The 27,646-nt window shown below is 38.2% G+C and overlaps 1 protein-coding gene across 2 annotated transcripts in view; it reads left to right on the top strand.

Moving 5' to 3' along the window:
* Window positions 1–8,577: 8,577 nt before the first annotated feature.
* Window positions 8,578–27,646, top strand: part of MMP16 (matrix metallopeptidase 16) — a 202,164-nt gene continuing 183,095 nt past the window's right edge. For both annotated transcript variants that reach the window (XM_067290264.1, XM_013956914.2), the window contains exon 1: window positions 8,578–9,033. In XM_067290264.1, the coding sequence (XP_067146365.1) occupies window positions 8,902–9,033 (132 nt within the window). In that variant the 5' untranslated portion in view covers window positions 8,578–8,901. The remainder of the gene's footprint in view (window positions 9,034–27,646) is intronic.

The raw sequence follows: 27,646 nt of genomic DNA, 5'->3' as shown, positions 1-27,646 counted from the left end.
AATTAAGAAAAAAAAAAACCTAAACAGCTTAGAGTTAGAACACTTTTAAAAGAAACACTACAGTTATATGTATCTTACGTCACTCATTTAAATAACAAAAGAAGCACAAACAGCATAAAAAATAAAGACATTTCCAACTAGATTCCTTTATGAACTCTAGTCTCACAGGTGTAATGATAATTAAAGTTTAGACAAGCTCACCTATTTGGTAAATAAAAAATGGTAAACTTATAGGTTTAGTGTTCCAGACTGAATAGTGAGATTAAGTAAAACATAACGTTCTCAGATGACTACTGGGAAAATTTCTTTTGCCTGAACTTTTATCTCAATTATCTCTCTGTTAGTCCTTATGTTTATATATGCTCTTGTAAGCATATTGTGTATATGTATCACACACATTTTGTTAAATACTGAACGTGTATGAATATCGTGTTTAAAGTTAAGTACCTGCATGGGCTTGGGGAGAGCAAGAAGCCTTTCTCTCAGAACCGTCTCCATCTCTCCTATCTTCTGGCAGCTTTCTGGTCAGTTATAATGAAAATCTAGAGAATATACTCTTCTTACTAAAAGCATCTGGAGTTTGGCCCTGATGTCTCTCTCTCCCTCCCTCTCTCTCTGTCACAGAATAGCAACCTTTGTATGTGTTACAATCAAAATAACCACTTATTCCTAACAATGCCATTCTTATCTCCTCTATCCTCCAAAAATTTTACTCACCCTGACAAACAAAGAAACATATTTTTGCAAGATGTGAGGAACTTTCTAAGGGTACAAATGTTTTCAGCAGCTTTTGAGACAGTGAGAGCTGATGGCCCAGGAAGTCTACTAAAGGCCCTTCATCTCTTAAAGCCCATTACACGGAGAAGGTGATTTTTCAGGGTGAACAGCTGGACACAGTAACAATGGTAATCATACAAAATTATATGAAGAGTGAGAAAGGCTCCAGAGCAGTTAACAAGTTGGGCACCTGCAATATCTACCAATTCAAGCAAACCCTGTATAAACTTCAAGCGTTGACTAAGCAACTAAATAAACAGTACTAAATGCACTTTTAAAAATTATGTATACTAATAACGAAGTCTCTTTCTAATTCTCTTTATTCTTCCCTTTTCCCATTTTTAGTTCATCCTTTTCCACCACAGGACAGTGAAATAGATGAAGTATTAGCCTGATATTTTCAAATATGCCTGTGGGACAGGTTTGTCCAGTTTCCACAAAAATTAATAAGAATGAGGTGTTCAAATCTGTTAGGTGGCCTGGAAATCTCAACCTGAAAGTGTTAGTGCTGTTTGGAAGCCTCTCTTAAGCTAAAGGTCTAAGCATAATTCTGCCTCTTCTTCACTTATGCATGAGTAAGAACATATGCTTGGGATCTCTGCTGGGAGCCCCTTAATGATATGGAAATACTGTACAGTTCGTTCCTGTGATTTTATGAGGTGTCTTGCAAGACGGAAGTTGGAAGAAAATAAAATTGAGAAGAAGAGAAAAATCCCAAAGGAAGATAGAGGAAAGATCTGAAAATGTGTGTCTTAGAGTAAGGAAATTAAAAAATACATAATTCAAAATATATAAATCTATTGGTTTACTTTAAGAAAAGTAGTTTAAAACATTAAAAGAGCTATGATTGTGTTTGGGCTCACACATTGTACAGAGCAAAAATTTGCCTGTGGGGTGTTGGAAACAACTTCAGTAGTTTTCTTGTGACTTTGCTGCTCCTAAATTATACAGGTCACACCAACCTGAACCTATAAAAGATCATTCCATAATCTATCTACTTTCCCTCTATTCCTCCCAGAATACACATATGAAACTAGACTACTTATCTAACTCCTGTTAGCCTGCCAACTTCACCTTTACCAGTAGCCATGTATAAACAGATTTTTCAAAGGCTAATAAATGCCTTAGACAGCACCAGAAAGATAATGAACTTAAATCTATTTTTGAAGATCTATGCTACTAACACCTACAATACAATCATATATACAGACAGATTTGAAACATATCTCTTTGCATGATCCTTCCCTTCCAAAATTCTACTGCAATATTGTGGCAGGACACTTGAGGGACACTGTAAACAATTCATCTAGCCCCTTTTTGGAAGGAATGTTCCTAATAAAATTAAGATTGGACACCAGATACTAAGAAATTTCCTCCTCCTCCCGCCAACAACCACATCTACACCAACATCTTTACCTTACAACATGGTATCTTGAAATTCCTGTTGCTAAGATGAAATGAAGGACATGACTGCCACTGAAATAGCAAAGAACAGCCAGGTGGTCAGGAAACAACTGGATGCCGAAAAATTTAACAACATAAAATTCAGTTTAAGCTCAATTACTTTAAACTCATGCCTATCCCCTCTGTCCAGGACAAATATAAATTAAAAGCCACCAGTAAGAGTGAGTGTTAATATTGCTCTAATTGAGAAGTAAACTGTATTAAAAACAGAAGAACTGAATATTGCTTAATGAGAGGAGCCTGGACAAAAGAAAATGGAGTCAGGTCCAAATTTATATTCCTCAATGGATAGGTAAAATAATCTCTTATGGCATAACCGGATCCTGTGTGCAATGCATTTTCAAATAGTGCAGCCCTAGTAAACATGTCTGCCCTACTATGCTCAGAATTCATTTCTGAGTCTTTCCTTCCCTTCATCTTCACCACCTTTTTCACTTTGGGATAAGTGGGTTGGAAACAGCACACCCACACTCCTATATTCCCACATTTAAAAAAAAAAGTATTTCTTAAATTGTTAATGTTGCTTATTAGACCGTATTAGCATACAAGTTACAAAGCTGAGATTGTAAATGAAACCTTAATGCTAGTCTCATGAGAATATGCATTATTTTATAGTCTTATTTGACCTGATCATTATTTCTCAAATGACAAAAAATTAGCCAATTAGAGAAAAAGGATGCTAAGATTACCCTACCGTGGAAGTAAAGTTTGCCAATAAAAGGGGAAAACAAATGGGCTGTAATTGAAGGAGTCTAGACATAGAGAAACTGAATCCTCTGTGTGCGATTTTTCCTCTCTCACTTGAATACCTGTTTTTATCTGAGAGGTATCTGTCACTTTGGGTATATCTATATTGCAGAACAGAGTAATATATAAGCTTAACCTTGGATGAACTCTGTTTCTTGCAGACTGGCTTCTTCAGATATTCTTTCAAGTGGACCCTCTCAAAATACATTTTCTATTGTTCATCCTGCTCTCTCTTTACAAGCACACCATGCAGTCTTTTCTCTTTAAACAGCTCTTATTGATCCAAAATATCATATTTGAATGCTATAAACTAAGATGATCTTAAGGAGTTATACATATCCTATGTTTCTGAGGGAAGTGACTCCACTTCTTGGGCTGCCAAAGAGCAGAACTATTTTTTTAGAACCTAATCTTTAATTTCATGCAAAAGCAAACAAAGGAAAAAAAAACCCTATGCTGTGATGATAGATACCCTTGAAAGTATATGCCAGGCATAATCTGATGCATTGCTGTTCTCCTTAGTCTGCAGAATAGCTCTAAGAGATGCAATACTTTCACTAATGGCACTGGTAATTAGCTCTGAAACCCACCAATGGTGTTTAAATGCTAACATTTTTGCCTATTTGTTACTCATTTTGTCAGACATATCCCACTCATACAGGACATTCCACAATCTTAGGTTTACTCTTCAAGTGACAAATACAGAACTACTTCTCTCGAACACCAATTGCTGAGACTCTCCTTTCCCTAGATAACTTTTCCAACATTAAGTTGTGCTGTAAACATACTAAAAAATTGTAGTGAATAATGCACTGAAACCTGAAAATAGACAGTATAAAATTCATGTCTGTGAGCAATATAATAAATGGCAGAGGTTCTAAGTACAATTACATTTTTTGTTTATTTTATTAATCTATTAATTTTTAAAAGATCTATTTTAACCAATGCTGCTATAGAACTTCCAGCCAGGTTAGAGCAACACAAAAGCTGGGATAATTACCTTCCAGTTTAGAACCAACTTAATACAGGATTTTGGAGGCCTTTTATAGAAGCCACCCAGGAATGAAACCTTCTAATATTTATATAACAAAATATTTATGAAAAATGCCTATTTGCTTCTTTCTTGACCAAATGTTTTAATATTCCCAAGAATACTTTGGACATTTTGGTTGCTTTTGAAGCTGTTCTGCTATGCCAGAATATTCTCTCAGAACTCCTTGCTTCTTTCTCCTCATGTCTGTTATTTGTTTTGTGTACTGTATCCTTTTGTTAGCTTTTAACAATATCAATCTCATACACAAGGCACCTCATAATAATGAAGGAGATAATGTTCAACACGAACTGTTAAGAATTTACAACAACCACTGAACTGCCATTCTGACATTACTGTAAACTCAGTAAGTAACCACCAACACAATCCAGAAGACAGCTGGACCATTTATTTGTAAGGCTTTGGGTGTAGGAAACCCTTTAGTTGGAGACACACATGTTGGGAAATTGCTGATGCACCTGAAGCCAAGTATCAAAAAGCATGGAGAGAATGCATCACGAGTGGGAGGGAAAACACCAGCATGAAAACTGTCATAAAGTAGAGAAAGTAAAGTTTGATATGAAGTTAGACAGGAACTTGGCTGTTTCAGTGGACTTTTCAGATCTGTTGTTCACTATTAACTCCATACCAACTTATGTTATTAAAAATGTTCTTATGAAAATGTTATTATTGAAAAAAGAGATTTTAATAATGTTGTGTGCACCATGATATTTTTTATCCGCTATCTTCTTTCTCTGAAATGTACTTCCTTTGGTCTTCAGCTACAGCATTGGATTTTCTAACCCTATTTCTCTACTTTCTTTGGTCATTTCTCTTACGTTCAAGAAATCAGGGGATACCTGTTCCAGCTGCTGAAATGGACCTTGTCACCATGAAGACCAAAGTAACTAAAGGCCTCAGAACTGTCTCCTAAAGGAGATGTTACCCTCTAAATAGCTCTCTGAGACAGGGAAATCATATTGCAAACTAGGAACAGACGCCTGTGTTAGACTTTCAGTTTTGCTTTCCTATAAACCTGCTCACTGCTCAGTTTATTAATTATTCCTAGTAACTGCTATAGGAAGGAATGGAAGAAAACATATAGGTATTTGATATAGTTAAAGATGGAAATCTGCAAGAGAATTAAAAAGTATAGGTCTTGAATCATTCATGTATTTCAACCAATAGCTCTCTTTCCACCTGGATTTTTCTTCATTCCATAAAAGAGGTATGTAGATTTCTACCTGTAAGAGGTATGTAGCCTATTTCACCTCTGTTGCTATCTTTTCTGTCTTTTCTTTACTCTGTCTCATACTCCCAAAGACAGATACCTACAAACAGCCCTTTGTATGGATATTTCTCTCTTCTTTCTCACATATCCCATGAGGCTCTGACCCTACTCCTACATATTCCTGCCCACAGATTACTCATAAATATTGAAGACCCTTTCCCATCATTGCTGGCATTTCTTCCCTCACACTTGAAATACATTTTTCACTTCAAAGATCTTCTTTGCCCTTCATATGCCTTGTCTCTTCCCTTGGCACTCATAGTCATACATTGCTACACTCATTCCCTACCAGTCTCTTTCTTTATCTGTGTTGCCTCTCTCTCTTTGCCACACACACATACAAATATTCAGGTGCTTTTGTTCCCCACAGGTCTATCCTACTGTTCTAACCCTACTGGTGCTTTTCCTCTTTCTTCTTGTAACGGATATAGTGTAGAGGAAGGAGGTAGCTGTATTCATGGCCTCATGCCTTTATAATAAATACAGCAGTTCTGACATGGGAGATAAATGAAATCCCATTACAGAGACATATCTATTTCCATTTCCATTTCCAGGTATTGCACTAATGACATACTGTACAAAATAAACGAGCAAAAATAGAGCTAGTGCTCACTGGGAGGGAAAACAAGGAGAGTCCTTTAAGAGAAGGGGAGAAACAAAAAGGACTATATAAAGAAAGTATTGCTTTGACACCAGTTATAGTGGTTAATAAATACATTAGTAAAAGGAAAGAAATTACTAAAATATTAGAACCAAGTTTATTAGATCACATAACCCAATCCACTGCACAGAGGATGGATAGAGTATAGCTATAATACTGTTTATCAAACCTCTGCACGAAGGAGACTCCACCCTCCCACTAGATGGCTTTTTCCAAATGCCACTACCTTCATATTTTAGAAAGTTTTTTCTAACATTAAATGTGAACTTTCTGAATAATTTATTTTTTCCTTCATGCAGAACCCAGAAAGAATGAAATATTTGTGTCCTTTCTACAGTAACACTTTCCTTATAGAGACACCATTTATCTGCTCTCTTCTCAGACTAAACAAACTCTGTTCTTTCAACTTTTCTGCATGTCTTACATTCTAAATGTTTTACTATTTTGTTATTTTCTTCTGTACTCTCTCTAGTTTTAGACCAAACAGTTGGCTTCATCAAACCCTAGTATAAAATTCATCTGTCCTGTCAGATGTACTGCACACCTTTTAACACATTGCATAATGACTTTTTTTTTTAACTGTAGCATGCTGCTGACTCATATTTACTTTATAGTCCATTACAGCCCCCAGATTATTTTCTGGAATGCTGTTCTTTTAACAGTATTGTTTTGCTTTTACTTTTTTTCTTCCTAAATATAATTTGCATTTTTTCAGTATTAAATTTTTTCTTTCCGTTTTCAGGCTGTTTCTCCAATGTGTTAATATAATTTTGACTTTTGATACCGTCCTCCAAAGTGCCCACAGATCCTTCTAGGTTACTGCTGATTCCATCATCCATGTCACTAATGATTTGAAGAACAGAAAATGCCTTTAAATAGTTAACATGAAAAACAGTACCTCACACAAGGAATTCAGCTTAAATGCCATTATTTTTGGTGAGGCAGAACATAACTTCTTCAGAGCTTACTTTTAAGATACTGAATGATGGAGAACCTACCACATTCCGACATTCTGCTCCAATTGTTAGGTGTTATCAACATTTTATGCATGTAATCTGAATGTGCTTTAATTCTAGCCACTGACCTCATCTATCTGAGTAAAGAGGCTTTGCCTATCATAGGTGTCTTTACTTCTGCGTAATTCTGTATCATGATCAAATCCCTTTGCATCTTTTTTTGAGAATCAAAGAGGTAAAAATAAGATATTTTTTTTCAAATCTTGGAATCTTCTGAATTGCTCCTATTTTTCTGTAATTTTTTTTGCAGTACATGTCTGAACAAGATGCATGACTTCGACAGCTTGTCTCATTAATGTTATGGACCATGCAACCTTCCTTTGACTTGATAATCCTGTTAACGTATCAAAGAGTTGCATAAATGCCCTGTTAAGCATAAAATCACTGCAAGAGTTGTTATCTGCACTAATCCCAAGGCATTTTGAACATCACAACATCCAGAATACAGTTGTCTATGCCGTATTTGCTTAATTTTTTTTCTCAAAAATATATGACCATATATTTGTATTAGATCTTCAATCAACCTAATACTCATTTTTTTTCAAATAACTGACTTGTTTATATCATTGATAACTACACTATCATTACTTTATCTTCTGCGAACTTTATCAACAGTGATTTTATATTTTCTTCTGAGTCACTGAAAGAACGAATCACTCTGGGACACCCTCACGACTATGTGACGATCATTCCCCAACAGCATTTCGAACAGCTGCACCCATCCGCCTGGGCCACTGCCCGACCAGTTTAATCAGCACTGGGGACTCTGCTCATGCCTTGGCACGGCCTAAGCGCCCGCGGGCGAGGGAGCGCCGCGCGGCGGCACAGCCAGCGAGCGTGGCGGCAGCCGAAGCTCCCCCAGGCCAGCGCCGAGCCGCAGCCCGGCCGCACGTGGGCTGGGCCGCTCCGGGCCGCGGCTCGCCGGCGGGCGGAGCGGGGTGGGCAGGAGGACACCGGGCCGCTCTGCCGGCCCGGCCGGGGAGACGTTCAACGGTCGGAAGGCAGCGCGCGCGCCCGCCCCTGCCACCCCGCCCCCCAACGGCGCTTGCGCCCCCCCGCGCCACAACCGGCTGCCGGCGCGGCCGCGTGCGCGCGTAGCCCGCCCCGTCCCGCCGCGCACGGGGGGGGGGGCGGGGAAAGCCGCGGGGCATTTGTGGTGCGGGGGCCGGGGGTGTCTGTCCTCCGCCTCTCGGCCGGCGTGGCGCTTGGTTCGTGCGGCCGCCTCGCTGCGTTCGCGCGAGCCCGCACACAGCCCCCCGCGGCGGCGGCAGGAGGCCGGGCTGCGGGCGGCCGCCGCGCGGTGCGGGCGAGGGGCGGCGCGGCGGGGCCGGTAGGCGACCCCGCCCGTCGCTTTAAGGTGCGGGCGAGGGGCCGGCGGCGGGTGGGGCTATGTAGATTTCGGCTGAACATTCTGGAGTGGGGGGAGCGGCGGGGGGCGCGGAGCGGCGAGGCGAAGGGAAGCCGGGCGCGGCGCGGAGCAGCCGGGTGGCCAGGCCGTCCTTCCCCGCGAGGAGGCGGAGGGGGAGGAGGCGGCGGCAGCGGGAAGAGGAGGAGGAGGAGGGGAAGGAGGAGGAGGAGGAGGAGGAGGAGAAGGAGAAGGAGGGCGCCGCGGAGAGGCGGCTGCCGCTGCTGGGCAGAGAGGAGCCGCGCAGGAGCTGCGGCTGCACTCGGACGCCACATTCCCTCCTGACGGGACTGGCGGTGAGGATGAGCGAGAGCTGACCCCGCTGCTGCTGCCGGCGGTGCTGTGAAGTGGCTGTTCCTCCTCCTCCTCCTCCTCCCCCCCTGCTGTGGGTGAACCTGCGCTGCCGGCTCTTCACCGACACGGGGAGGGGGCCGGTTTGTTTGTGTATTTGTTTAAGGAAAAGAGAGAGAGAAAAAGAGAGATCTTCCATCCGTTGAGGCACAGTTCACTATGATCGTACTCGCATTCAGCACTGGAAGCCGGTTGGATTTCGTGTCTCAGTCCAGGGTGTTTTTCTTGCAAACCTTCCTTTGGATTTTATGTGCTACAGTGTGCAGAGCGGAGCAGTATTTCAATGTGGAGGTAAGCTCAGCCGTGTGCGTGTGCGAGCGTGTGTGTGCTTCCTCCTCTTCCTTCCCCCCCTTCCCTCCGTAATTCCCCGAAATACAATAAAATTAAATAGCCAGCCATGTCTTCCAGCAGCCAGCGCATCCGTCTGTGCCGGCTTCCCCTCGCGCCACCGGTAGCTCTGCCCTCGCCGGGCTCCGGGGCTTGATGGATGCGTTTCGGGCGGAGATCCCGGCGGCGGCGGCGGCACAAAGCGCGGTGCCGAGCGGCGAGGCGCGTCCCGCGCCGCCCCTCCGCCCGCCGCCGCGGGGTCCCCGGCCCGCCCCAGCCCTCCCCGGCCTCCGCGCTGCCTCGCGCTTCGGATGCTGCCGTGCTGCCGTCGTCCCCCCACCCCTGTTTGGTGGAAGAATGAATGAAAGAGTGTTGAAGGGCCAGGAGAGGGGAAGCTGGGGACTTTGACACGTTTCTTTGTGGCAAAATATTGGACAAAATAAGGTCTTTTTTCCCCCCCGTTTAAACGTAGCAGAAGGAGGTGCTACTAGAAATAGTGAAACAAATGGCATAAAGGTGCAACTACAGTGCAAAAGTTAGAGGGTGCGGAGGACCAGGAAACAGAATTTTTCTAACTGAGGCAGAACATGGGACTACCTCGATAAGGCAAACCCTAGGAATTTACTGCTACAAGAAGAATTCAGTGAACGTTCATTTCTAGTCACTGTTCGGTACACTCCCAGTTTTTCAGTTTGGGGCTTTACGTAATGGCTTTCATTGAGCAACGTTCTTTTACTGACTTTCTCTCTTCTGCATGTATTCTTCACTCCCTTTTTCCCCTCCTGTCACTCCATTCTTTCTGCTGCAAGCCCTTTTCCTTCATCTGTTTCAGTGTGATTTCCTTTAATCTGATTTCAGTATTCTGCATTTCCCTGTCTCTTTCCTTGTCTGTTCAAGTCCTTCATCTTTCTTGTTGAGTGTCTCTCTTAATTTATATAGGCTCTTTCAACTTTCTATACATGTTAGAATTTCATTTTTCTGTTAGGTCTTTGTTTCTACACTTCCTTCTGTCCTGTCAGCCTGACTCCAAACTTTCTGCTGCACCTATACACCGCCCTCACTGACTCTTGTTTCTTCTCTTTCTTGTCTTCTGTTCTCATAACTCTTTCTCTGATAGAAATGAAGTCTGTGCCTTTTTCTCTGTCTCACACATAGTCACACTTGCTTCTTTCCCCTCGTGAGCTCTTGTTCTCACTCAGTGACACTCATTCTTGCTCCTTTCTATGGCAATGCTACTCCCACAGATACTCCTCTGTCCTTAGACTGTCTCCCTTTTTGTCTCAAGCCCCTGCCTGTGCTTCCTCTCCCTCTGCCTCACGCAAAATCTCTTCAGACATAAAAAAATCACTTTTCTTTCCCTGTGTTCACTTTGATTCTAGGCTCTCCCTTTCTACCAGCAGTTTCCCTCGCCACATGCGATCCTCTCCTTGGTATAACACCACACACCCCCAGTTCTCTCTGTGACTTGCATCTCTCCAGAAAGTATGGTCGTTTTACCCCATCATTAAGGTCTCCTTTCCTCATCATTAACCTTCATCTTTTTTTTTCTCTGGCCTCTACTCTTGAGAGACTCTTGTTCTTTCCTTATCACACATGTATATCTCCCCTTCTGTTTGATTGTAAGCTCTTTGGGGCAGAAGACTCCTGTCTTCTAACACGTTCATGCAGTGTATAGCTTGCTGGAGTCTGGTTTCTAATCGTGAGACTTAGTATATAAATATTAAAGTAACAAATTTCAGAGCGCACACGGAAATTTTTATCCTTCCTTCACTCATGTCCTTAGCTGCCTTCTTTTATTGATGAGCAGAGGAAAGCAGTGTGAAAGAGAGGAAGTTGCTCTCTGTATCCTCTCCAGGCTTTGCAGGCTGGCCCCCTGCAGGGTATAGGGAAGAAATTCCAGAAACAGAACTTTCTCCTCCCACAGTAGTCTGCTTTGCTGGCATCTGGCTCTGCTGGAGAGACGGGCGGCAGATGGAGCTAGTGTGGGAGGAGAAAAGGATTGGTTTAGTCAAGTGGAATATGAACAGGAGGCCAGCTCCAGTCAGAAGGAGGTTTTATGAGGAAAGAAGAGAAACACTGTAGTTTTTTGCCACCTCTTCCATATGGACAACAGCACATTTTGAGGGCAAAAGATAATACTGGGAGTAAGAAACATTGGTTGGTAGAATGAAGTGGTGCCTGTGTGATGAGGGTACATATTTTTTTCCTCTTGAATATACCATCTCCTGTTCTTCCTCCCTGCCCTTCTGAAACAGTATGTCACATGCTGGCTCCCCCAGTTTCTTTTCATATCTAAGTCTTTGAGCCACAAATTGCTGGGAGTTAGAAGGGTGTTCCAGGAAACTACTTTTATCTTCAAGAGTTGCCCTAATTGGGACTTTTCCCTAGGCTGCTGCTTTTGACCACTGTCAGTGACAGAGTCTTGGGCTAGATAGACCTGAGATTTGACCCAGAACAGCCATTCTTGTGTTTACGTTGTTTGGATAGCACTGAAAATTCAACTCTCTTTTGTTGGAAACAGCAAAGGCTAAAAAACATGGGAAATCTGAGGCAGTGGACTTGGCAACAGCATTTATGTATTGTGCCGTACAAATCTGTGTGTCAGCACAGGTGCATAGGACAGTTGTACTTGATAGTAAATTGTGAAAATTTATGAGAAATTTATTTCTCATGACAATAGGAATAAACAGGCAAAGTAGGGTTCAGGAAAGAAGCAGCATACATTTAGTTGAATGAAATGTCACTGAACAAATGCTTAGTATGGTTAAAAAGCAGAATTTTTTATTTTTTTTCTCCCTGAATAATGTATAGATAATACTTGTTGAATGTTATAAATTTGGAGATCATTTATTTCCTCTTGTAATTCTGTCTCTTTTAAACCAAATTCCTGGGCAATGAGCAAAAATTGTGTAACAGTGTTGGCTTTCTTGTTTGTTTGTTTGTTTGTTTGTTTCAGTGCAGGTTTGTTAGGCTGTGAGCCAGACAAATTCTTAAGAGATATGTAGTTCAAAGATATTAAATAAAATGCTGTCTTTTCAAAGAAAAACACAAAGCTTACAAGCCGTTACGAACGTTACTATTCTTCTTTCTTTGTAATTTTATTGTCCTTCTGTAAAACTTCTTTTAGCCAAACATCTGCATGGATGAGGTCCTAAAGCTTCCAGTGATAGCTGAGTTGTAAATTCTGAAATTTCTTCATTCATGCAGTGTTTTCTGTAATAGACATAGCTGAGTATGATTCAGATCAGGTAGTACTGGACTCTGGGGGCCCACACTTACTGAGTCAATGAGAGCTCTGTGATAAAGCTGCACAAGAGATGGCTGTAAACTGATAGTTTAAGTAATCGTGATGAAGTTTGGTTCACATGCTCTTACTTGCAGGAGGATTTTAGCATTAATTTTCAGAGCTTACTGGCTACCAGTGGCATTTTGGTGAGCACTTCGTAACTGTTTTTGACATCATGAGAAAAACTAAGGGTTACACTGTTGGCACCCTATTCTCAGTGCTAAATTATTGGTCCAAAACTGTAATATCAATAAGTAATTGCACCAACAGAAGAATGTCTGTCAGTGTAGAGTTTTCCTATTATTGCCTACTAACGGCAGAATAGGGACATATCAATGTCCATCTTTGAAGTAGTGAATGGAATAATAGTTACTAAAAAGAATATTTAAAATGTAAAATTGAAACAAGCAGACACAAGATCTTTTGTTACCAAAAATTGATATAGGATGGTGATATTCTGAGGCAACTACATTTCTTTTTTTCCTCACTGTAGTAATAATTTCTTGTGTTACTCAAGGATAACTCCTTTGGGTTTTATTGGGAATGTCTATGTATGGTCTTTCAGAAGCATCACTCGTATAGATTATATATTTATTTTTATGTTTTCCTAAAACCAATAATTTTGCACTGTTTGAGCTGGTATTATCCTGTGAGTTGTTGTTCTAATGTTATTAATTAGTTTATATATTTAAATAATGAATTGTATATATTTTGCTTATTTTTAAATATTAAATATGTATATTAAATATTATGAAGAAAAAACAATATCACCATCTTGTTAAGGGGAAAAAAAGGTCATTGAAGCAAAATCCCTTGGTCAGAAGACAATATCAGCAGAATGTAGAATAAGATTCATCTCAGATCTAATAATGCATATTTTTACTTCCATGAGTAACTGTATCCAGCTGGGTGTCTGAGTAAAGATTGTTGAGCAAAGAAGTGTTTGTAGGTTCACACCCGGTTTAACTGCATCCATGATGTGGGAAACACTAGAGACAAAGCATGCTTCATCGTCTCTTTTCAAAAGCAGATGGTTATGCTCTATATTCTTTCTTCTAATGCTACATATATAGTCTTGATTCCCTCGGGGAGATTTTAAAATGAATCTTACTTTAGCGTGAGCACCTCTTTAAAACAATACAGTCTTTTCTCTCCTCCCATTTTCAGATGTGTGACAGTTAAATTGCATATTGTGGAACAAAATACAGTGGAATCAAAACTTCAGAGGTATACTGTCAATTTTCTCCATGGTAATAAGTGGCTGAGAACCCCATTGTTTTCATTGGTAATAAACTTTACAATTAGCTGCCAGCTCCTGCTGAATAGTAATGCATAACCTTTTCTTCCATAGGCTTTAGGTCTTTCTAAGCTTAAAAATGTACAAGTTTAATTATTCAGCTTGTAACTAAAAAAGAATAAACATTCATTAGGGAAAAATTCTTGTATTATCACCTTTACACTTTTTTCAACTAGTAGGTTTAGTTATTAGGTTTGCAAGCACAACACAATATTTTAATAACTTATTAAAATCCAAGCTTGAAAATAAATATGGAGAAGCAGTTAAGGTGTTTGGTGTTTTTGATTAAAAAAAAAAGATGCAAAATTAAGCCATGTGTCCTAAAAGGAATCTATAGGGACTTTTGTATTGTTTTTAGATGCAATCAATGTGCATTATTCTCAGTTATTTAAGTTCTCACTCTTGTTCTTGGATGAAGTATATCTACTGAATAAATTGCTTTTTTGTTAGAGCAAGAAGTTCAAATTAAAATTACTAGAAGTATGGAGAGGGGTTATTTGAACCAGGTGGTGGAGGTGGCCAGTTGGTGAAATATTATTCAGTAAAAATCTAGATAGAATGTGGTATATTTCCTGTTTGATTACTGAGGAAATATAAATAAAAAGAAACTCTACTGTAAAGGCTTCTGATGAACAGATATATTTACGTAGGGAAAATACTAATCAGAAAGTTTTTGCTGATAGGCAGCGGAACACTTTTTTCCTCTTCTGTTATAAAAGGTGGATACCTACTATGCAGTGAACTGACTTTCAATTGATATGAAGAAATATATGCTGAAACTATTATGTAGCGTATTGCATTCTCTCCTATAATTCAAACCATAATTCATGTTTGCAAGAATTCCAGCAGATCAATTTCCTACTGTGAAATATGAAATTATTTTGTGTTACTAATGTTGCGGGAAAGCTTATGGATTCTGTTCCCTGTATGTTGTTCGAATACAGATTGAAGAGATGGTCTTTGCTCTTAAGAGATTTGCTCACAATCTACATAGCATGTTAGACCTTAGTTGCAAGAGAGATTTGTTTATAAGTGGAGTTCATCTTATTTTCTGATTGCAAATTTTTAATTGGTTAGTGTTTAAGCATCACAGCCATTAGTGGTTCTCAATTCTACTGAAGGAAAAAAATAAAATGGTTAAGTAAAGAGGTTTATTTAATCACCTTAGTTAGTGCATGACAAACCTGCCAAAATATATATTGCTAACACCAGATCTTGATAAAATAAATGTACAATTTATTAGCCTACTAAAAACCCTGAACACCCAAGCTCTCCCCGCTTCCATTATTCAGAAGCCTACAGTAGAATAATGTAAAACACATACATAACCATTCATTGTTTCTTCAGAGTGCATATACTATCTTCTTTAACTGGCTTAAGATTTATGCTGCTCTTTGTCAGTTTTATTTGAATCCATCTAAAAGGTCAGTGCTTGCTCTAGGCACCTCAGCTCTGCTTATGCACTTGGCAGGACTGAGTTGTAAGAGTTTATAAAGATACAATGCAGTATTATATAGATTTTTTAAAACATTTTAAACTGCATCTGTTCTCAGTGTTTCAAAGTCTGTCTCATCCTTTTACTTTAGCATATGATTATTTTGTGGAGTTAAAAGCTGGAGGACTTTGTGTTGATGCTTTTTGAAGAACCTTAATATAACTTTTTTAATGCCCCCATTAAAATTGCTTGATGCTTGTCACCTCTCTGTTTAGGATTGCAGTTAATTGTCTAACCTGTTCACTGTCCTTAATCCTCACCATTGAGCATAATCTGAAGGGCAGGTTGAGTCTGTTTAATTTGTTATCTGTGATATGTCAAATGATAGATTTAGTTTCATTTTGTATGAGGAAGATGAGGATTAGTGCTGCAAACATGATTTTACTTGGCACAGGAATGGATTTGAAAAATAATTATGATTAGAGTTTTATCTTTTCAAGAGAGGTCGTGCTATTTGGAACCTTTATTTATTGGTTGCCTGGCAACTGTTCATTCATGTTCCTGCTTATCATCATTCATTATAAGCATCTTTGCTGTACAGTAAGAACAATTAAGTGGTAACAACTTATTTCTGTGATGAATTAAAATTGACAGAAACTACAGAAATAGAAAAAAAATATTTCCATAGTTTTACTTATTAACTGAAAATGTTGGTACAATGTTTCTTATTAACAGCTGGTTTATGCTAGCTAAGAAGTATCTGCACTTTAGCAGCAATCATAATGGTCCTGACATACCTTTTGAGATATTAGAGCACATAATTGACTTAGGGGCTTGTTCAGATGTTTTTGTCATGCTTAAAATCTCCTTTTAATTTCAAGATCAAGGCTTCAAGGTGTGAGGAAACTTGTATCCCGTTGATTTCAGTGCTTAGTGTTAGGCAGCCTGATCTCAAATGTTGAGGCCTGAACCCAGTATTTGGAAAGAGGTTTCAAAACCTGGGTTAAAAAGCTATATAAGGATTATTATTGCTGCAACAGGGGATGTGCAGCTGAAGCAATGAGTGACAATAATTGTGTAGAATATTCAAGTCACTTGATGCTTTCTCTCTGTAGAACAATAGCAGTCTTTATTACACTGCATGAAAACATATTCATAAGCATATGATTTGACTATTGTTTTGTGACTGTGGATGAAAAATATTTTGCTTAATTTTTTTTAATTCTTTATGTATCATGATTGACCCTTTTGTGGAACGGCAATGTAGAATGGGCCAATTCTGTTATGGATTATTCATAATTGAAGTCTCTGTACTTTGGGCGGGGTATAGGAACAGCTTCCTTACAGCTGCATCTTAAATGGACTTCTGTCACTCTAGGGCCAGGGAGGAAGTAGGTGTGTGCCTCTCCTGCTACCTCTTGGTCTGCAGATGACTTTGCCTTCATACAGTCCCTGTGGGGCTGATGCCCTCCACTTTGAACTCCTGATTGGATTAACTCACCAGTACTCTTTGCATCAGGCTGTGCTTTTTGGTGACAAAGTAGCTACTGTAAGATGGATCTGTATGGATTTTTGTCCGCCTTTCCCACTCATATGACATACTTGACTGTGATAAATGAATTTGGTGTTATGCTTTTTTACCTTTTAACATTGTGAAACATTGAACCATTTTCAAAATTTGTATAGATAATTTGAAAAGAAATGCTAACCTCAGAAAACCTGGTCTTTTTTTTTTTTTTTTTCTCCCCTCTCTCTCATCTTCTTGTAGAGAAACAGCTATTTTGCTTCACTGGTCCTTTTTGCTGACATATAATCACATTTCCACTTACTAGTGTGAAATACAGGTTGGCAAGGGGGAGACTTCCTTTTTTCAGAAAATTATCAGTTGAAGGCCAGAGGGAAGATTGTCAGTTTCTTAAAAAAAAAAAAAGGTAACAAACAAGAAAAACAAGCATCTCTTTCAATAGGAGGGAATGTACTTCCATGAAATATCAATGGATATTTTAATTGCTTCTTTCTTGGACAGTATCCTGATCTGGAGGTGACGATCGTGTCATTTTTCTTTCTTACCTTAGAGTTTAGTTGTGTGACATTCTTCTAGCAAATGGCTTTCAGCCACTGTCTTCTCACAGAAACTGATAGATTGTGTTTGTCTACATGCAGTGGTTTACCTGCTGTACAGAATGGTAGTAATGTATTTAATTGCAAGTAAAATAAATGATCTGTCTTCCACCTGATAAAATCTATTATTATTGCTAGCAGTAATAGTATTATATGGCTAAATCTACAGCATGATTTTGGTCTTGGCAAGCAAGACCTTTTTTCCTTACTCCTCTTATGTATATCAAAAAAGCAGGACTGTGTTACATTTTTCAGTTTCTTACTGATTATGAAGTGCTGGATTCTGATACTTACATCATTTCTTGCTCTTACATGGAATGTCTACTTTTGTATCAGTGATCTTTATCATCTCTCTAATTGCTGTATGTATTTTCACATACGTAGGAATAAGGAGGCAATGAAAGTATGTGATGGAGGCACTGTTCTGGGGGGCTAGAGGTCTAGGTTGTGTGAGCAGTTCTGTCAAGATTCCTCATACTGATGTTGGACGAGGTAGTTTATCAGTCTTTAATCTAGCTTCCATGGATGTGAATTGGAACAACTAAAGAGCATTTGCTGCCTTTTCCAAGGCATGTCAAGAACAATAGAAGTGATATAAAAAAAGCTAAGAGTGCATCTTCTTCATTTTTTCAACTCAGGACAGTTTTACTTTTTTCATAAAAAACTGGTGGTGGCATATCATAAAATATAAATACAAAGTTTCAGTTTAGTCATCTGTGTAATAATTCAAGTAGTGAGTATGCTCAAAAGACAACTGCCACAGCATAAAAGGCGAACATGTCTGTAACAATGCTCCAAACCCTGTTTTTTCTTTCTTGTTTTTTGTTTTATTTTAAGATTAGTACCAAAATTTGATAGAGAATGTTGTCAGTAGGGTTACGTGAGGAATGTCATAAGATGACTGAACGTACATAATGTCTCATTCTCAAACTTTCATTCTGAAAGAGCAAGATTATGTATGTGTTGCCCATGTATGAAAACAAATAGTCTGCTTCAAAACGTAGTTATTAAAATGTAATGCGTATTTAAATAAATGTAAGTATCTTAACAAATGTAATGGAATTCGGGTCAGACTGCAGATGTTACATAATGCAAAATTAAAGACTGTTTTATCTATTTTTAGACAAATGTGCTATTAAATAAGGGAATTGCTTCACAAGCATATTTGAATATTGAATATTTGTGGATTTTTATGAAATGCAATAGAAGATTGGCCTTTCAGTGCTCCAGGTATTAATGTTTTTATCATTAAGACATAGTCATACATACTGCTTATGTAGCCTTGGATGTGAAAAAAAATTAGTAGTGGGGAAATGAGGCACAGAGAAAGTAAGAGGCTCGCTATGCTGACATGATAAGTATGATAGAGTTGGAAACTGAATCTTGTCCTTCAGGGTTCCTGTACCTTGAGTTCACCTTATGACCTTCCTTCCACTTTCCTTCTTTTTACTGTTCTTTTCCTTGCTTCTTTTTTTCTTATCTTATTTTCATCCTTTTTTTTTTTTTCCTCAGCTTGTCTTCCTACAGATCATTGTCTGAAGTCAAGGAAAATCATCAGTCATTATTGAATGACAGAATCATAGATAATAGAGATGGGAAAGGCTTACTAAGTAGTAGAGCCTATTTCTCTGCTAGTGCAGGATTGTTTACTACTGTATATTTGCTGGTGTTTTTTCAAGCCAAGATTTAAAAGTCCACAGTGGGACTTTCAAAATTGGACTTGAAAAAACTATGGTAAATGTACAGAAGGGAAAACTACACTTGAAGAGTCCTTTCCAATAGACTTTTCCTTCGGTTACTGGAAACAATAGTTTGATGTTGACTCTGGTTTGGCAATTTCTGATGTAAAGGGATACCTGTTCTGCAGTCCAAGGTGATAGCAGCTGTATATGACCATAGATGGCATGTACTGATGCAATTCAATGTATTTCTTTGACTTTATAAAATGAAAGGAGGGGCAGAGAGAAATGAAAACTCATTTAAATTTTTGTTTCATTTGAAATTTTTAGTGCTGATAAAATGGAATAACACTGCCAGATTTAAAATATATACAGGTATATATAGATAGCTGACACTGTCTTGGGAGGGCTTGATTAGTTTATGATGATTTTCTGTAAGCATTATGCTTGTGGTATTTAAATGCTACTACCCAATGAGTAAAATTGGATATTAGTAGGAGTTTTATGAATATCTAAATATTACGCTCTGTTAAAAAAAATCTTATTTTGGAGTTTCGCACATTACATCGTTAGTAGTAGCAACCAAAAATGCAGAAACTTAGATGTTCATGACACTGGCACATGTGAGCTATCATAATGTTCATGCTTTGCAAATTATGTAACACTTGACAGACAAGGATCTCAAGATGTTTTATGTGGGAAGGGTGAATTTGTTTGCTGATATACATCCTTATGAGCTTTGTGCAGGATTATTTGGATGAATTATATTTCCCAGCCAGTGTGCAAGCTGCAGAATTGCTCTCTGGGCGAGATGAGGAATGGAATTAAGTTTGAGAGTACAGTACTTAAATTTAGGTGATCAAATGTGCTGTAGGTATATGTTCTCTTTATATTAATAACAATCTCAGAGAGAGTAATTCCCTTTATATTAATAACAATCTCAGCGAGAGTAATTCAGCTGACCAACCAGTAAATGTCTATATCAGAGTGACCTGAATCTTTTTATGGACTCTGCTATTAATACTGACCAGGATTGTCATTCGTTTGCTTATGTGTAGCTATCTAGTGCCATGTAAAGTGGCCCAAGGGCTGAGACGTCTGCACAAGGCTGGCAGAAATAACATGAGGCCCTGGCAGGTCTAGACCTTTTTAGGTTAAAAACTGGATGCCAGGTGGTGTGCCCTAAGTCATCTCAGAGAGTACTAGACATTTATGTTTAGGTAGCTGAATCCTGATCCAGATTTTAAGTGACTGTGGAGGGTGCTGAGACACCTACACATGTGGGACTCCCACAGGTAAATGCTGGCATTCAGATGTTGCAATTTGAAGTTGAATCCCTTTCCTCTGCCATGGTGGGATTCAGCAACACCTGCCCTGGTACCTCGTGCTCTCTTAGGCCCTGTGAACTATCTTGCTTTACCTCTAGATAATGTTCCAGAAAAACATGGGCCTCCTGTAAGTTCAGTGACATACCTGCCAGCCTCTGGGTACCATAGATCATCTCAGATCACACTAGACACCTGTATTTCTGAACAAAGCTGAGAGCAGAACTCCATTTTTATTGTAGTACAATTGTTGCCCTGTCACTGTAATGTCCCGCGCATTATTAAATATGTGTTTCCCTTAGCACAAGACACTAACATATTTTTTGCTTATTTGGATTTCTCATGTTTTAAATCTTTAGCTAGGGATATAAAGAATGCAGCATTTCTCCATTGACATTAAGGCACTATTGCCTTCAGCCATAATGAAATCAGGCCTAAGCCTGTTTAAATGAGTGTAAAACATATTACTTAACTTATAAAATATGCCAGAAATATTCTCTGTAAGAACTTAATGCTTCTGACTATTATTTTGATTCCTTACTCAGATGATTTTAGAGGCTGCCTTTCCTTCCTAAACAAACGAAGCTCTAAACATCAATTTGTTGCCCTTGATGAAGAGAACAGATAGTTAAGCATTTTTATAAAAAAGTAATTAGAAAATATGTTTGAGAAGAATAAGCTTGCTATATGTCTATTGTCCAATAGACAATCTACAAGAAGATAAAAATGAGAATGACATTTTAATCATTTCTCTGGGTAAGAGCCTTGAGCCCTCAAGAATAATTAGCTATATGTTTTCAAGCACTTTTATTATCTAAAGGAAAATATGGATCAATTCAACAGAAATTTACATTTCTGTGTTTAATATTAGAATTTAGGTCTGATCATAGTCTAGTATGTAATTTCAGTGATATTATTTGCACTACTTGCTTTAGGTCTTCAGGACTCAACTGGGTCAGAGGAAGAGGGTTGTTGGCCAGCTGATGTTTATATGTTTGCTTATTTATTTATAAGTCAAAAATTTGAAATAGTGTATGCTACCTGATATACCATTTCAGTGAGTTTTCCACTATCATGTAGAAATTGACATAATAGATCTACTGTCGATTTATAGTTCTGCATTTGGGAAAGAATAGTAAGACATCTGCAATCTTTTCTTTTAGAAAAGCTTCCTTGATCATATTTAGCTCTACTGTATTGTTTTATACTGACAGACTCATTTAGAGGGAAAAACAGTATTTTAGTTCCTTTGTGAATAATCCCGTCATTTTTTCTGGCTGCCAGAGAATTCGCTTTTTGTCCTAGCAGTCAGATAAAGATAGAGTCATTGTTCTTCATAGATTAATTGCTTAGATGCCTTTTCCATTGAGATATTAGAGAATTTTTCTCTACGTGCAAGATACTTTTAAGGAGCTGATGCCAACTCGGAATGTACCAAAAGAGTTGGATTAGTTTTTCTCAGTTCAAAATAAAATAAAAATTCAGTTATATTTAAAGGTTTTTTTATGTCTTTTTGAATATTGCTTTCCTTCCCAAATTTTCAGCAACAGAGGAAATCATTCTTAATGTGAAACTAAATTTTGAAAATATTAGAACAATGTATTTTGCAATGTTTTGTAAAAAGTTAAGCATGACTGAGGACAGGAGAGCTTTAAGCAACATTAACTGCAGCTTTCCTGATATTCCAGCTCTAATACAGTAGAGAAATTCATCATACCTATTAGCTTTAGCATACTAGCTAGGAAAAGATAGAATGGGACTTTTAACTTTAAATGTCCTTGCTTTGTAGGTATTAACTTGTCTTTAGAGATAAAATAGCTACACATATAGTTGAAAATTGTTTAGTATGTTTGGTAAAATACTTAAATAAAATAACAATTGATTTTTCTTTTCTTTGGAACAAAAGTCGCAGAGTTGTTGGAAGAAGTCAACAGCCTTAAGATTGCTGTAGAAAAGGAGAGTATATATTGGTTTTTGTTCCATGGTTTCTTTTTTGGATCTCATATCCTACCTGTGTTTCAGTCAGTGATAAGGAGAGACAGTTGAGAGACAGGAAGAAAGAGGGAAACCACCCGTATTTTTTCTGTTTTGTTTTACATATCTGTTATTTGTTTACTTATTTAGTTATTATCCTAGTATCTGTCTAGTGGTCTTGATTGGAAAAGTATGGTGAGATTCTAACTTCATGGAATTGGTGAGATTTTACCATTTACTTAATTTTATCCAAGATTTTACTCCAAGCTTTCTGAGAAGTCCTGAATTGCCAGGCATTTTAACTGAGTAATGAAGAGTATATGTATATATATTGAACAACTAAAATGAATATTGATGAATTCTGGTGTGGAAATCCATAGTCTAAATCTGTACATAAAGATAAAACTGGTACAAGAAGAAATAGAGATAATAAACGGTGTTTATGTAAACTGAGTCTTGGAGTTAGAAGAAAGTTTAAAATCACTAGAGAAGTGGGGTTCTGGAACCACCCTCCAGAAAGAATAGTAGAGGGGAAAGAAAAGTCAACATGAAACAGGATTTAACCATTTAATGAAAGAACCTACAAAGCATAACTTCTGTCATTGGTAGTAATGGAAGAGATTCCCTCCTTGTCCTATCCCCTCAGTCTAACTGTAATGTTCCTTACTCAGTAAGACTGGTAGCTTTACTGATAGCTACCGGCTGTAACGTTTATTCTTTTGTTAGTCTGTCTGCCTTAAGAATTCTATAGCTATTACATAAGACCAAAACTGTGGACTATATTGCGTCAGTTGACTTTTCCACTTCATTGCTTTTTGTCACTTACAATATTCAGACAACACATGTGAAAGTTTCAATAATAAAAGTCTCTGATTCAATAACATTTAATTCAGTGATGCCAATCACGAGCAAGGTCTGTAGAATCAACCAGACTGGTTTGAAAATCATAAAAAGACTTTGAGGATATTTTTGGTTGTCTTTGTTTTTTTGAGCATTTTGGGTTCACATTTTCAAGATATTTTTTTTCCCTGAAATAGCAAAGGCCAAAATTTCACAGTTAAAGAAGAGACTGAATGCTGATTTACAATATTTTTATTATCTCTAGTAAGCAAAGTCTTCAGGAAACATACCAAATATTTAAGATGAAATCTGGCTAACACTGTAGCCACAATACCCCTTTACAGGTTTGTTGGTCCTCAGAATTGTATTTGCTGCTATTTTTGTTACTGTTAAAACTTGCTGCTTCCAAAGGTCAAAGTACTTCTAACTGCTGCCAAACACTGTTTTTCAAAGGGCTATAATTACGCAATTTGTGTAATGCCATTGAACTGTGTAACACTGGCTAGCCTGCTGGCCTTGGTCATCACTATGTGCCTGACTGTTAGAGAAGCCTACGTTTGATTCGAATACTTAGACACTGATTGTTTGCAGCAGCAACAGGGACAGGTTCAAACCCTAAAGATTTAGCTTTTCATTTTACAGGATCTGTGATATCTCTAATTGGAGAAGGAAGCACAGACTTAACTGCTATTAAACTAAGTTTGTGATTTTCTACTCTAACTTGATATTTTGTAGCATCAGTTAGAGACAAATGGAGCTGTAGTGAAGTAGGACTAGTGTCTTAGAGGTTCAAGATTAAACATCCAAAAGTAGTATATTAAATACCAGTATCAGTGGTGACATGTACTTTTAGCCATCCATTAGAAATCATTTATGAACTAAGGAGGTTAATAAGTGTTGATGCGAATCAAAGTATTTAAATAATATAATTTCTTCCTTCCTTCCTTTCATACTTCATATGTAATAAGATGCATTTTATTTTACTTTATTTTACTTTATTTTACTTTATTTTACTTTATTTTACTTTATTTTACTTTATTTTACTTTATTTTACTTTATTTTACTTTATTTTACTTTATTTTACTTTATTTTACTTTATTTTACTTTATTTTACTTTGAGAAAACAGAACAAGGTAGGTGACTACCTAAATAATATCTTCATGAAAAAAATCCCAGTGGTATATTTTCAGTGAATATTGATCTGGAGAGGGAGACAGTTGACTGCTTAACAATATAAGTTTAAACTTCACAGTTCCCACAGTGATTGATTTCATACATGAGTCAGGAGTTGAACAACTTTCTTTAGAAGTCCTGGCAATAGTGTGGGATTCTGCTTGTTGCAAGAATGCAAACAGAGGAATTTCAGCATTATTTTAACCATGTATGTCTATAATGGGAGGTATTTTAAATCAGCCATTATATTTCTTTCCTACAATTCAGTGAATGTTGCTTAGATAGAAAGGAGACAGAAAGTAAAGAATTTGAAAGTAAGAACTAAACAGAAACACTCTTATGTTGGATGCACACAGTGGATGGTGTGGCTCTCTTCTGAAAAAACAGAGGAGGCAATGCCTTCAGGCATTACTCTTTGCTTGTATTCATAGGGCTAGATCCAGATTCTCAGGTGTAGTCCCTCTAAAGACAGTGGAATGAGTTTAACTTATGTCCAGCTTGAATGGAAAGCCCTAAACACATCAATTTGGGAGACAAAAAGGTATTTGAAACATCGTCCCAGATGATAGTAAAAACCTTGTCTTATACAAGATGAAGCAGAGTCTGTACAGGGTAGGTGTCCCTTGAGTTCCCTTCAAGTTACGCCAGCTGGATTTATGCTGAATGAACACAGTACTGGAAGATCTTTGAAAGTGGTCTGTGTTTGTGTATAATATATTAAAATAATAAAGCTGTTTTTGCAGGTTTTCTGGAGAAGTCTATGTAAAAGTGCCAATACAGTTAAAATTGCTACAGTACAGACCTAACCAAACTGGTATCTGTCTATAGTGTATTCTTTAATTATTTTGAGAAATTTCAAGCATAGACTGTAGCCCAAATAGGTTTGGATAATTTTCATATCATGTGAAACTTCTGTCTCTTTCACCTGTCAGCTCGCTTGATGCACTGTATCAAGCTCATGACAAGTTAACTTGAACAAGTTAAGTTTCAGGTGAACACGTCATGTTTGGAAAAGCGTAAAATTCAGTCACAGACATAGTAACTATGTCTATGTTAGTAAATTAAACAATGTCAGAGAACATCTCCAGGCACTGAGCTCATATGTCTATATTGTTACACTGTGTGTTTAACAGCATGGGGGTGAGCTATTGTGCCAGTAGTTTTCAGTGCTGGAGAATGGTCTCAGGCACATTTGATTTAGACATGGCCAGTCTTTTTCATGAGCGTTCTTAAATGAACTGGTTCTGATTAGTCTCTCTGAATGATTCACTGCTCATTTGAGATGTGAAGAGGCAAGGTCCAGAACGTCTGTGTCCTTATCACTGTTTTTTTGCAGTTTCTCTCAACAAGTATAGATGGCAGAGATTGTACTGAAAAATGATTATTTTGTTGGGTTTTGCGTATCAGTATATTATTCTTTGTACTTGCATCCTCTAGGCAGAGTAAGGTTACCCCCAGACACTTTCGCGGTAGAGGGAGAACTTAAACAGATTAGAAAACTTGAGTATCAGGGCTTTATTTAGTGTGCGTCTGCAGTAGGGTCATGCTGGTGAATTGTGTCAGGGCTCAGTCAGGTACATGATCGAATATTATCTAGAAGATATGTCTTCAAAGACCTGAAATCATTTATTTGCTGTCTGCTGCATTGTTTCCATTTCAGTTATGTCTGGCATACTGTAAACTGACCAGAACTGCTTGAGAGCCCTCTCTTCTGGGGTCTTATTCTTTGTTGTCTTTCATCTCATGTAAATGTAAATTAGATTGAGAGTCGGCATCTTGTTTGTTTGCTCCGTGATGTGTTTCCTTAGAATCTCTGCTTTCTTATGATCATTCATTTCTTGAACATAAGTTTGGGTCTGAAAGAGGAGGTGCTGACTATCAAGTAGATGGACATGCTTTTTCCTGGCGTTGTCTCTGAAAGGTTAGGGGCAATGCAAGTTACCCAACACCATGCCCAGGTTGACCAGACCTGAGCTGGAGAAGGCAACACTCATGTCTGTCGGTGAGAGTATAGAATCAACTTAAGCAGAAACACTAATATCAATTGTGAGCATGACCTACACAATTGACTCTCATGAAGTGCTTCCTTGCACTTTGCATGTTGCAGTACCAAGCTACAACTTTCATTAAGGCTGCAGGTTGTGGATGGTTAAATGCTATGGTGTTGCCTCACAGTCAGGTCTATATCTCCAGGCACAGTCTCACAATGGACAAAATATTGCTGGAAAATATGTTCCCTAAGATGCAATCTAAGGCTATTGCCTTGTTCTAGGATGTGGACAGTTGCATGCTAGTATTTATCTGAGGTATGACTCAGGCACAAGAGGCAACCAGTGCATGGTCTCCTATGCTGACAGTCCAGTAAGTCAAAGGAGCTTTCGAAGGCACAGTCGCTGCTTGGTACTTCCTGGATTGTCAAGAAGAATGACACTGAGAATTGATTTGAGCTGTATTTTTGGGAACTGAGCTGAGACCATCAACTTGTGTTATGTACTAGCAGTCTTCTGAATTCCAGTAATAGCAATGACCTAGCGTTGCTAGCCCTTTAGACCACATTTAGAATGGTACTTATATGGGGAAAAAATTACCCTTCCTCTGCTTTTTTCCTTTACATTTTAAAATGTTACATTTACTTTCTTTCTCTTTATAAGGCTCAGCCTGTTTTATAGCAGAGGACTTTGGCCTGGATTTGGGAAAGCATGCTCTTGAGAGATGTGTTTGGAGAAGCCAAACTGCACAGAGCCTTGAAAGGAGAAAGCTCAGTGTGTTTTCTTGTCATTGATATAATTAGCCTCCTCTGATACCCTGTGAAATATCATCTTCAGTATAAATAGTGTAAATAAAATCAAACTAGTGATACCCATTGTGCTTATTACCACTATACAAGTCAAGTGTTTCCTCTTGCCAGCACCCTGCATTCTCTTTTCTTAAGCCAGTTCTTAATCTCTCCGAGAGTTTTTCTGATGTCTGACCCTGTAGGTGAAACTACTGTGTGGTGCAGCATTAAATGATTTGAAATCAAGATAATAAAATAATAATTGTGCCACACTTGTGTAAAATATCAATAATACATACAGCAAATTTGCCATGTGTAGGTTTTTCTAATGATAACTCATTACAGTTACCATAACTGGTCAGAGTTACCATGACCAGTCTGTGCGCGGTACATTTTTAAAGGTTTTGTAAGGAAGGCCATAACAAGCATTTTCAATTTCTGTCCTAAAAGTGAAGTCAGAGTTATTGGATTGCAGTTCTTCAGAACCTCTCTTGTTCTTTATGTAAATACAGTTATTACTATATAATGTGTGTTGCTTCCTCTTCCCTTTTTAACTTTACTTTTTTATTCTAAGTAGAATAAAAGGTATTGAAAATACAGCAAGGCTAGCAACAAATTAAATTCCTATGGTGAAATTGTGTCGTGACTGAAATTAATGGGAGTTTTACACT

This window comes from Apteryx mantelli, chromosome 2, assembly GCF_036417845.1.
Source record: "Apteryx mantelli isolate bAptMan1 chromosome 2, bAptMan1.hap1, whole genome shotgun sequence".
Lineage (NCBI taxonomy): Eukaryota > Metazoa > Chordata > Aves > Apterygiformes > Apterygidae > Apteryx > Apteryx mantelli.
This window is presented reverse-complemented; position numbering and strand designations above follow the sequence as displayed.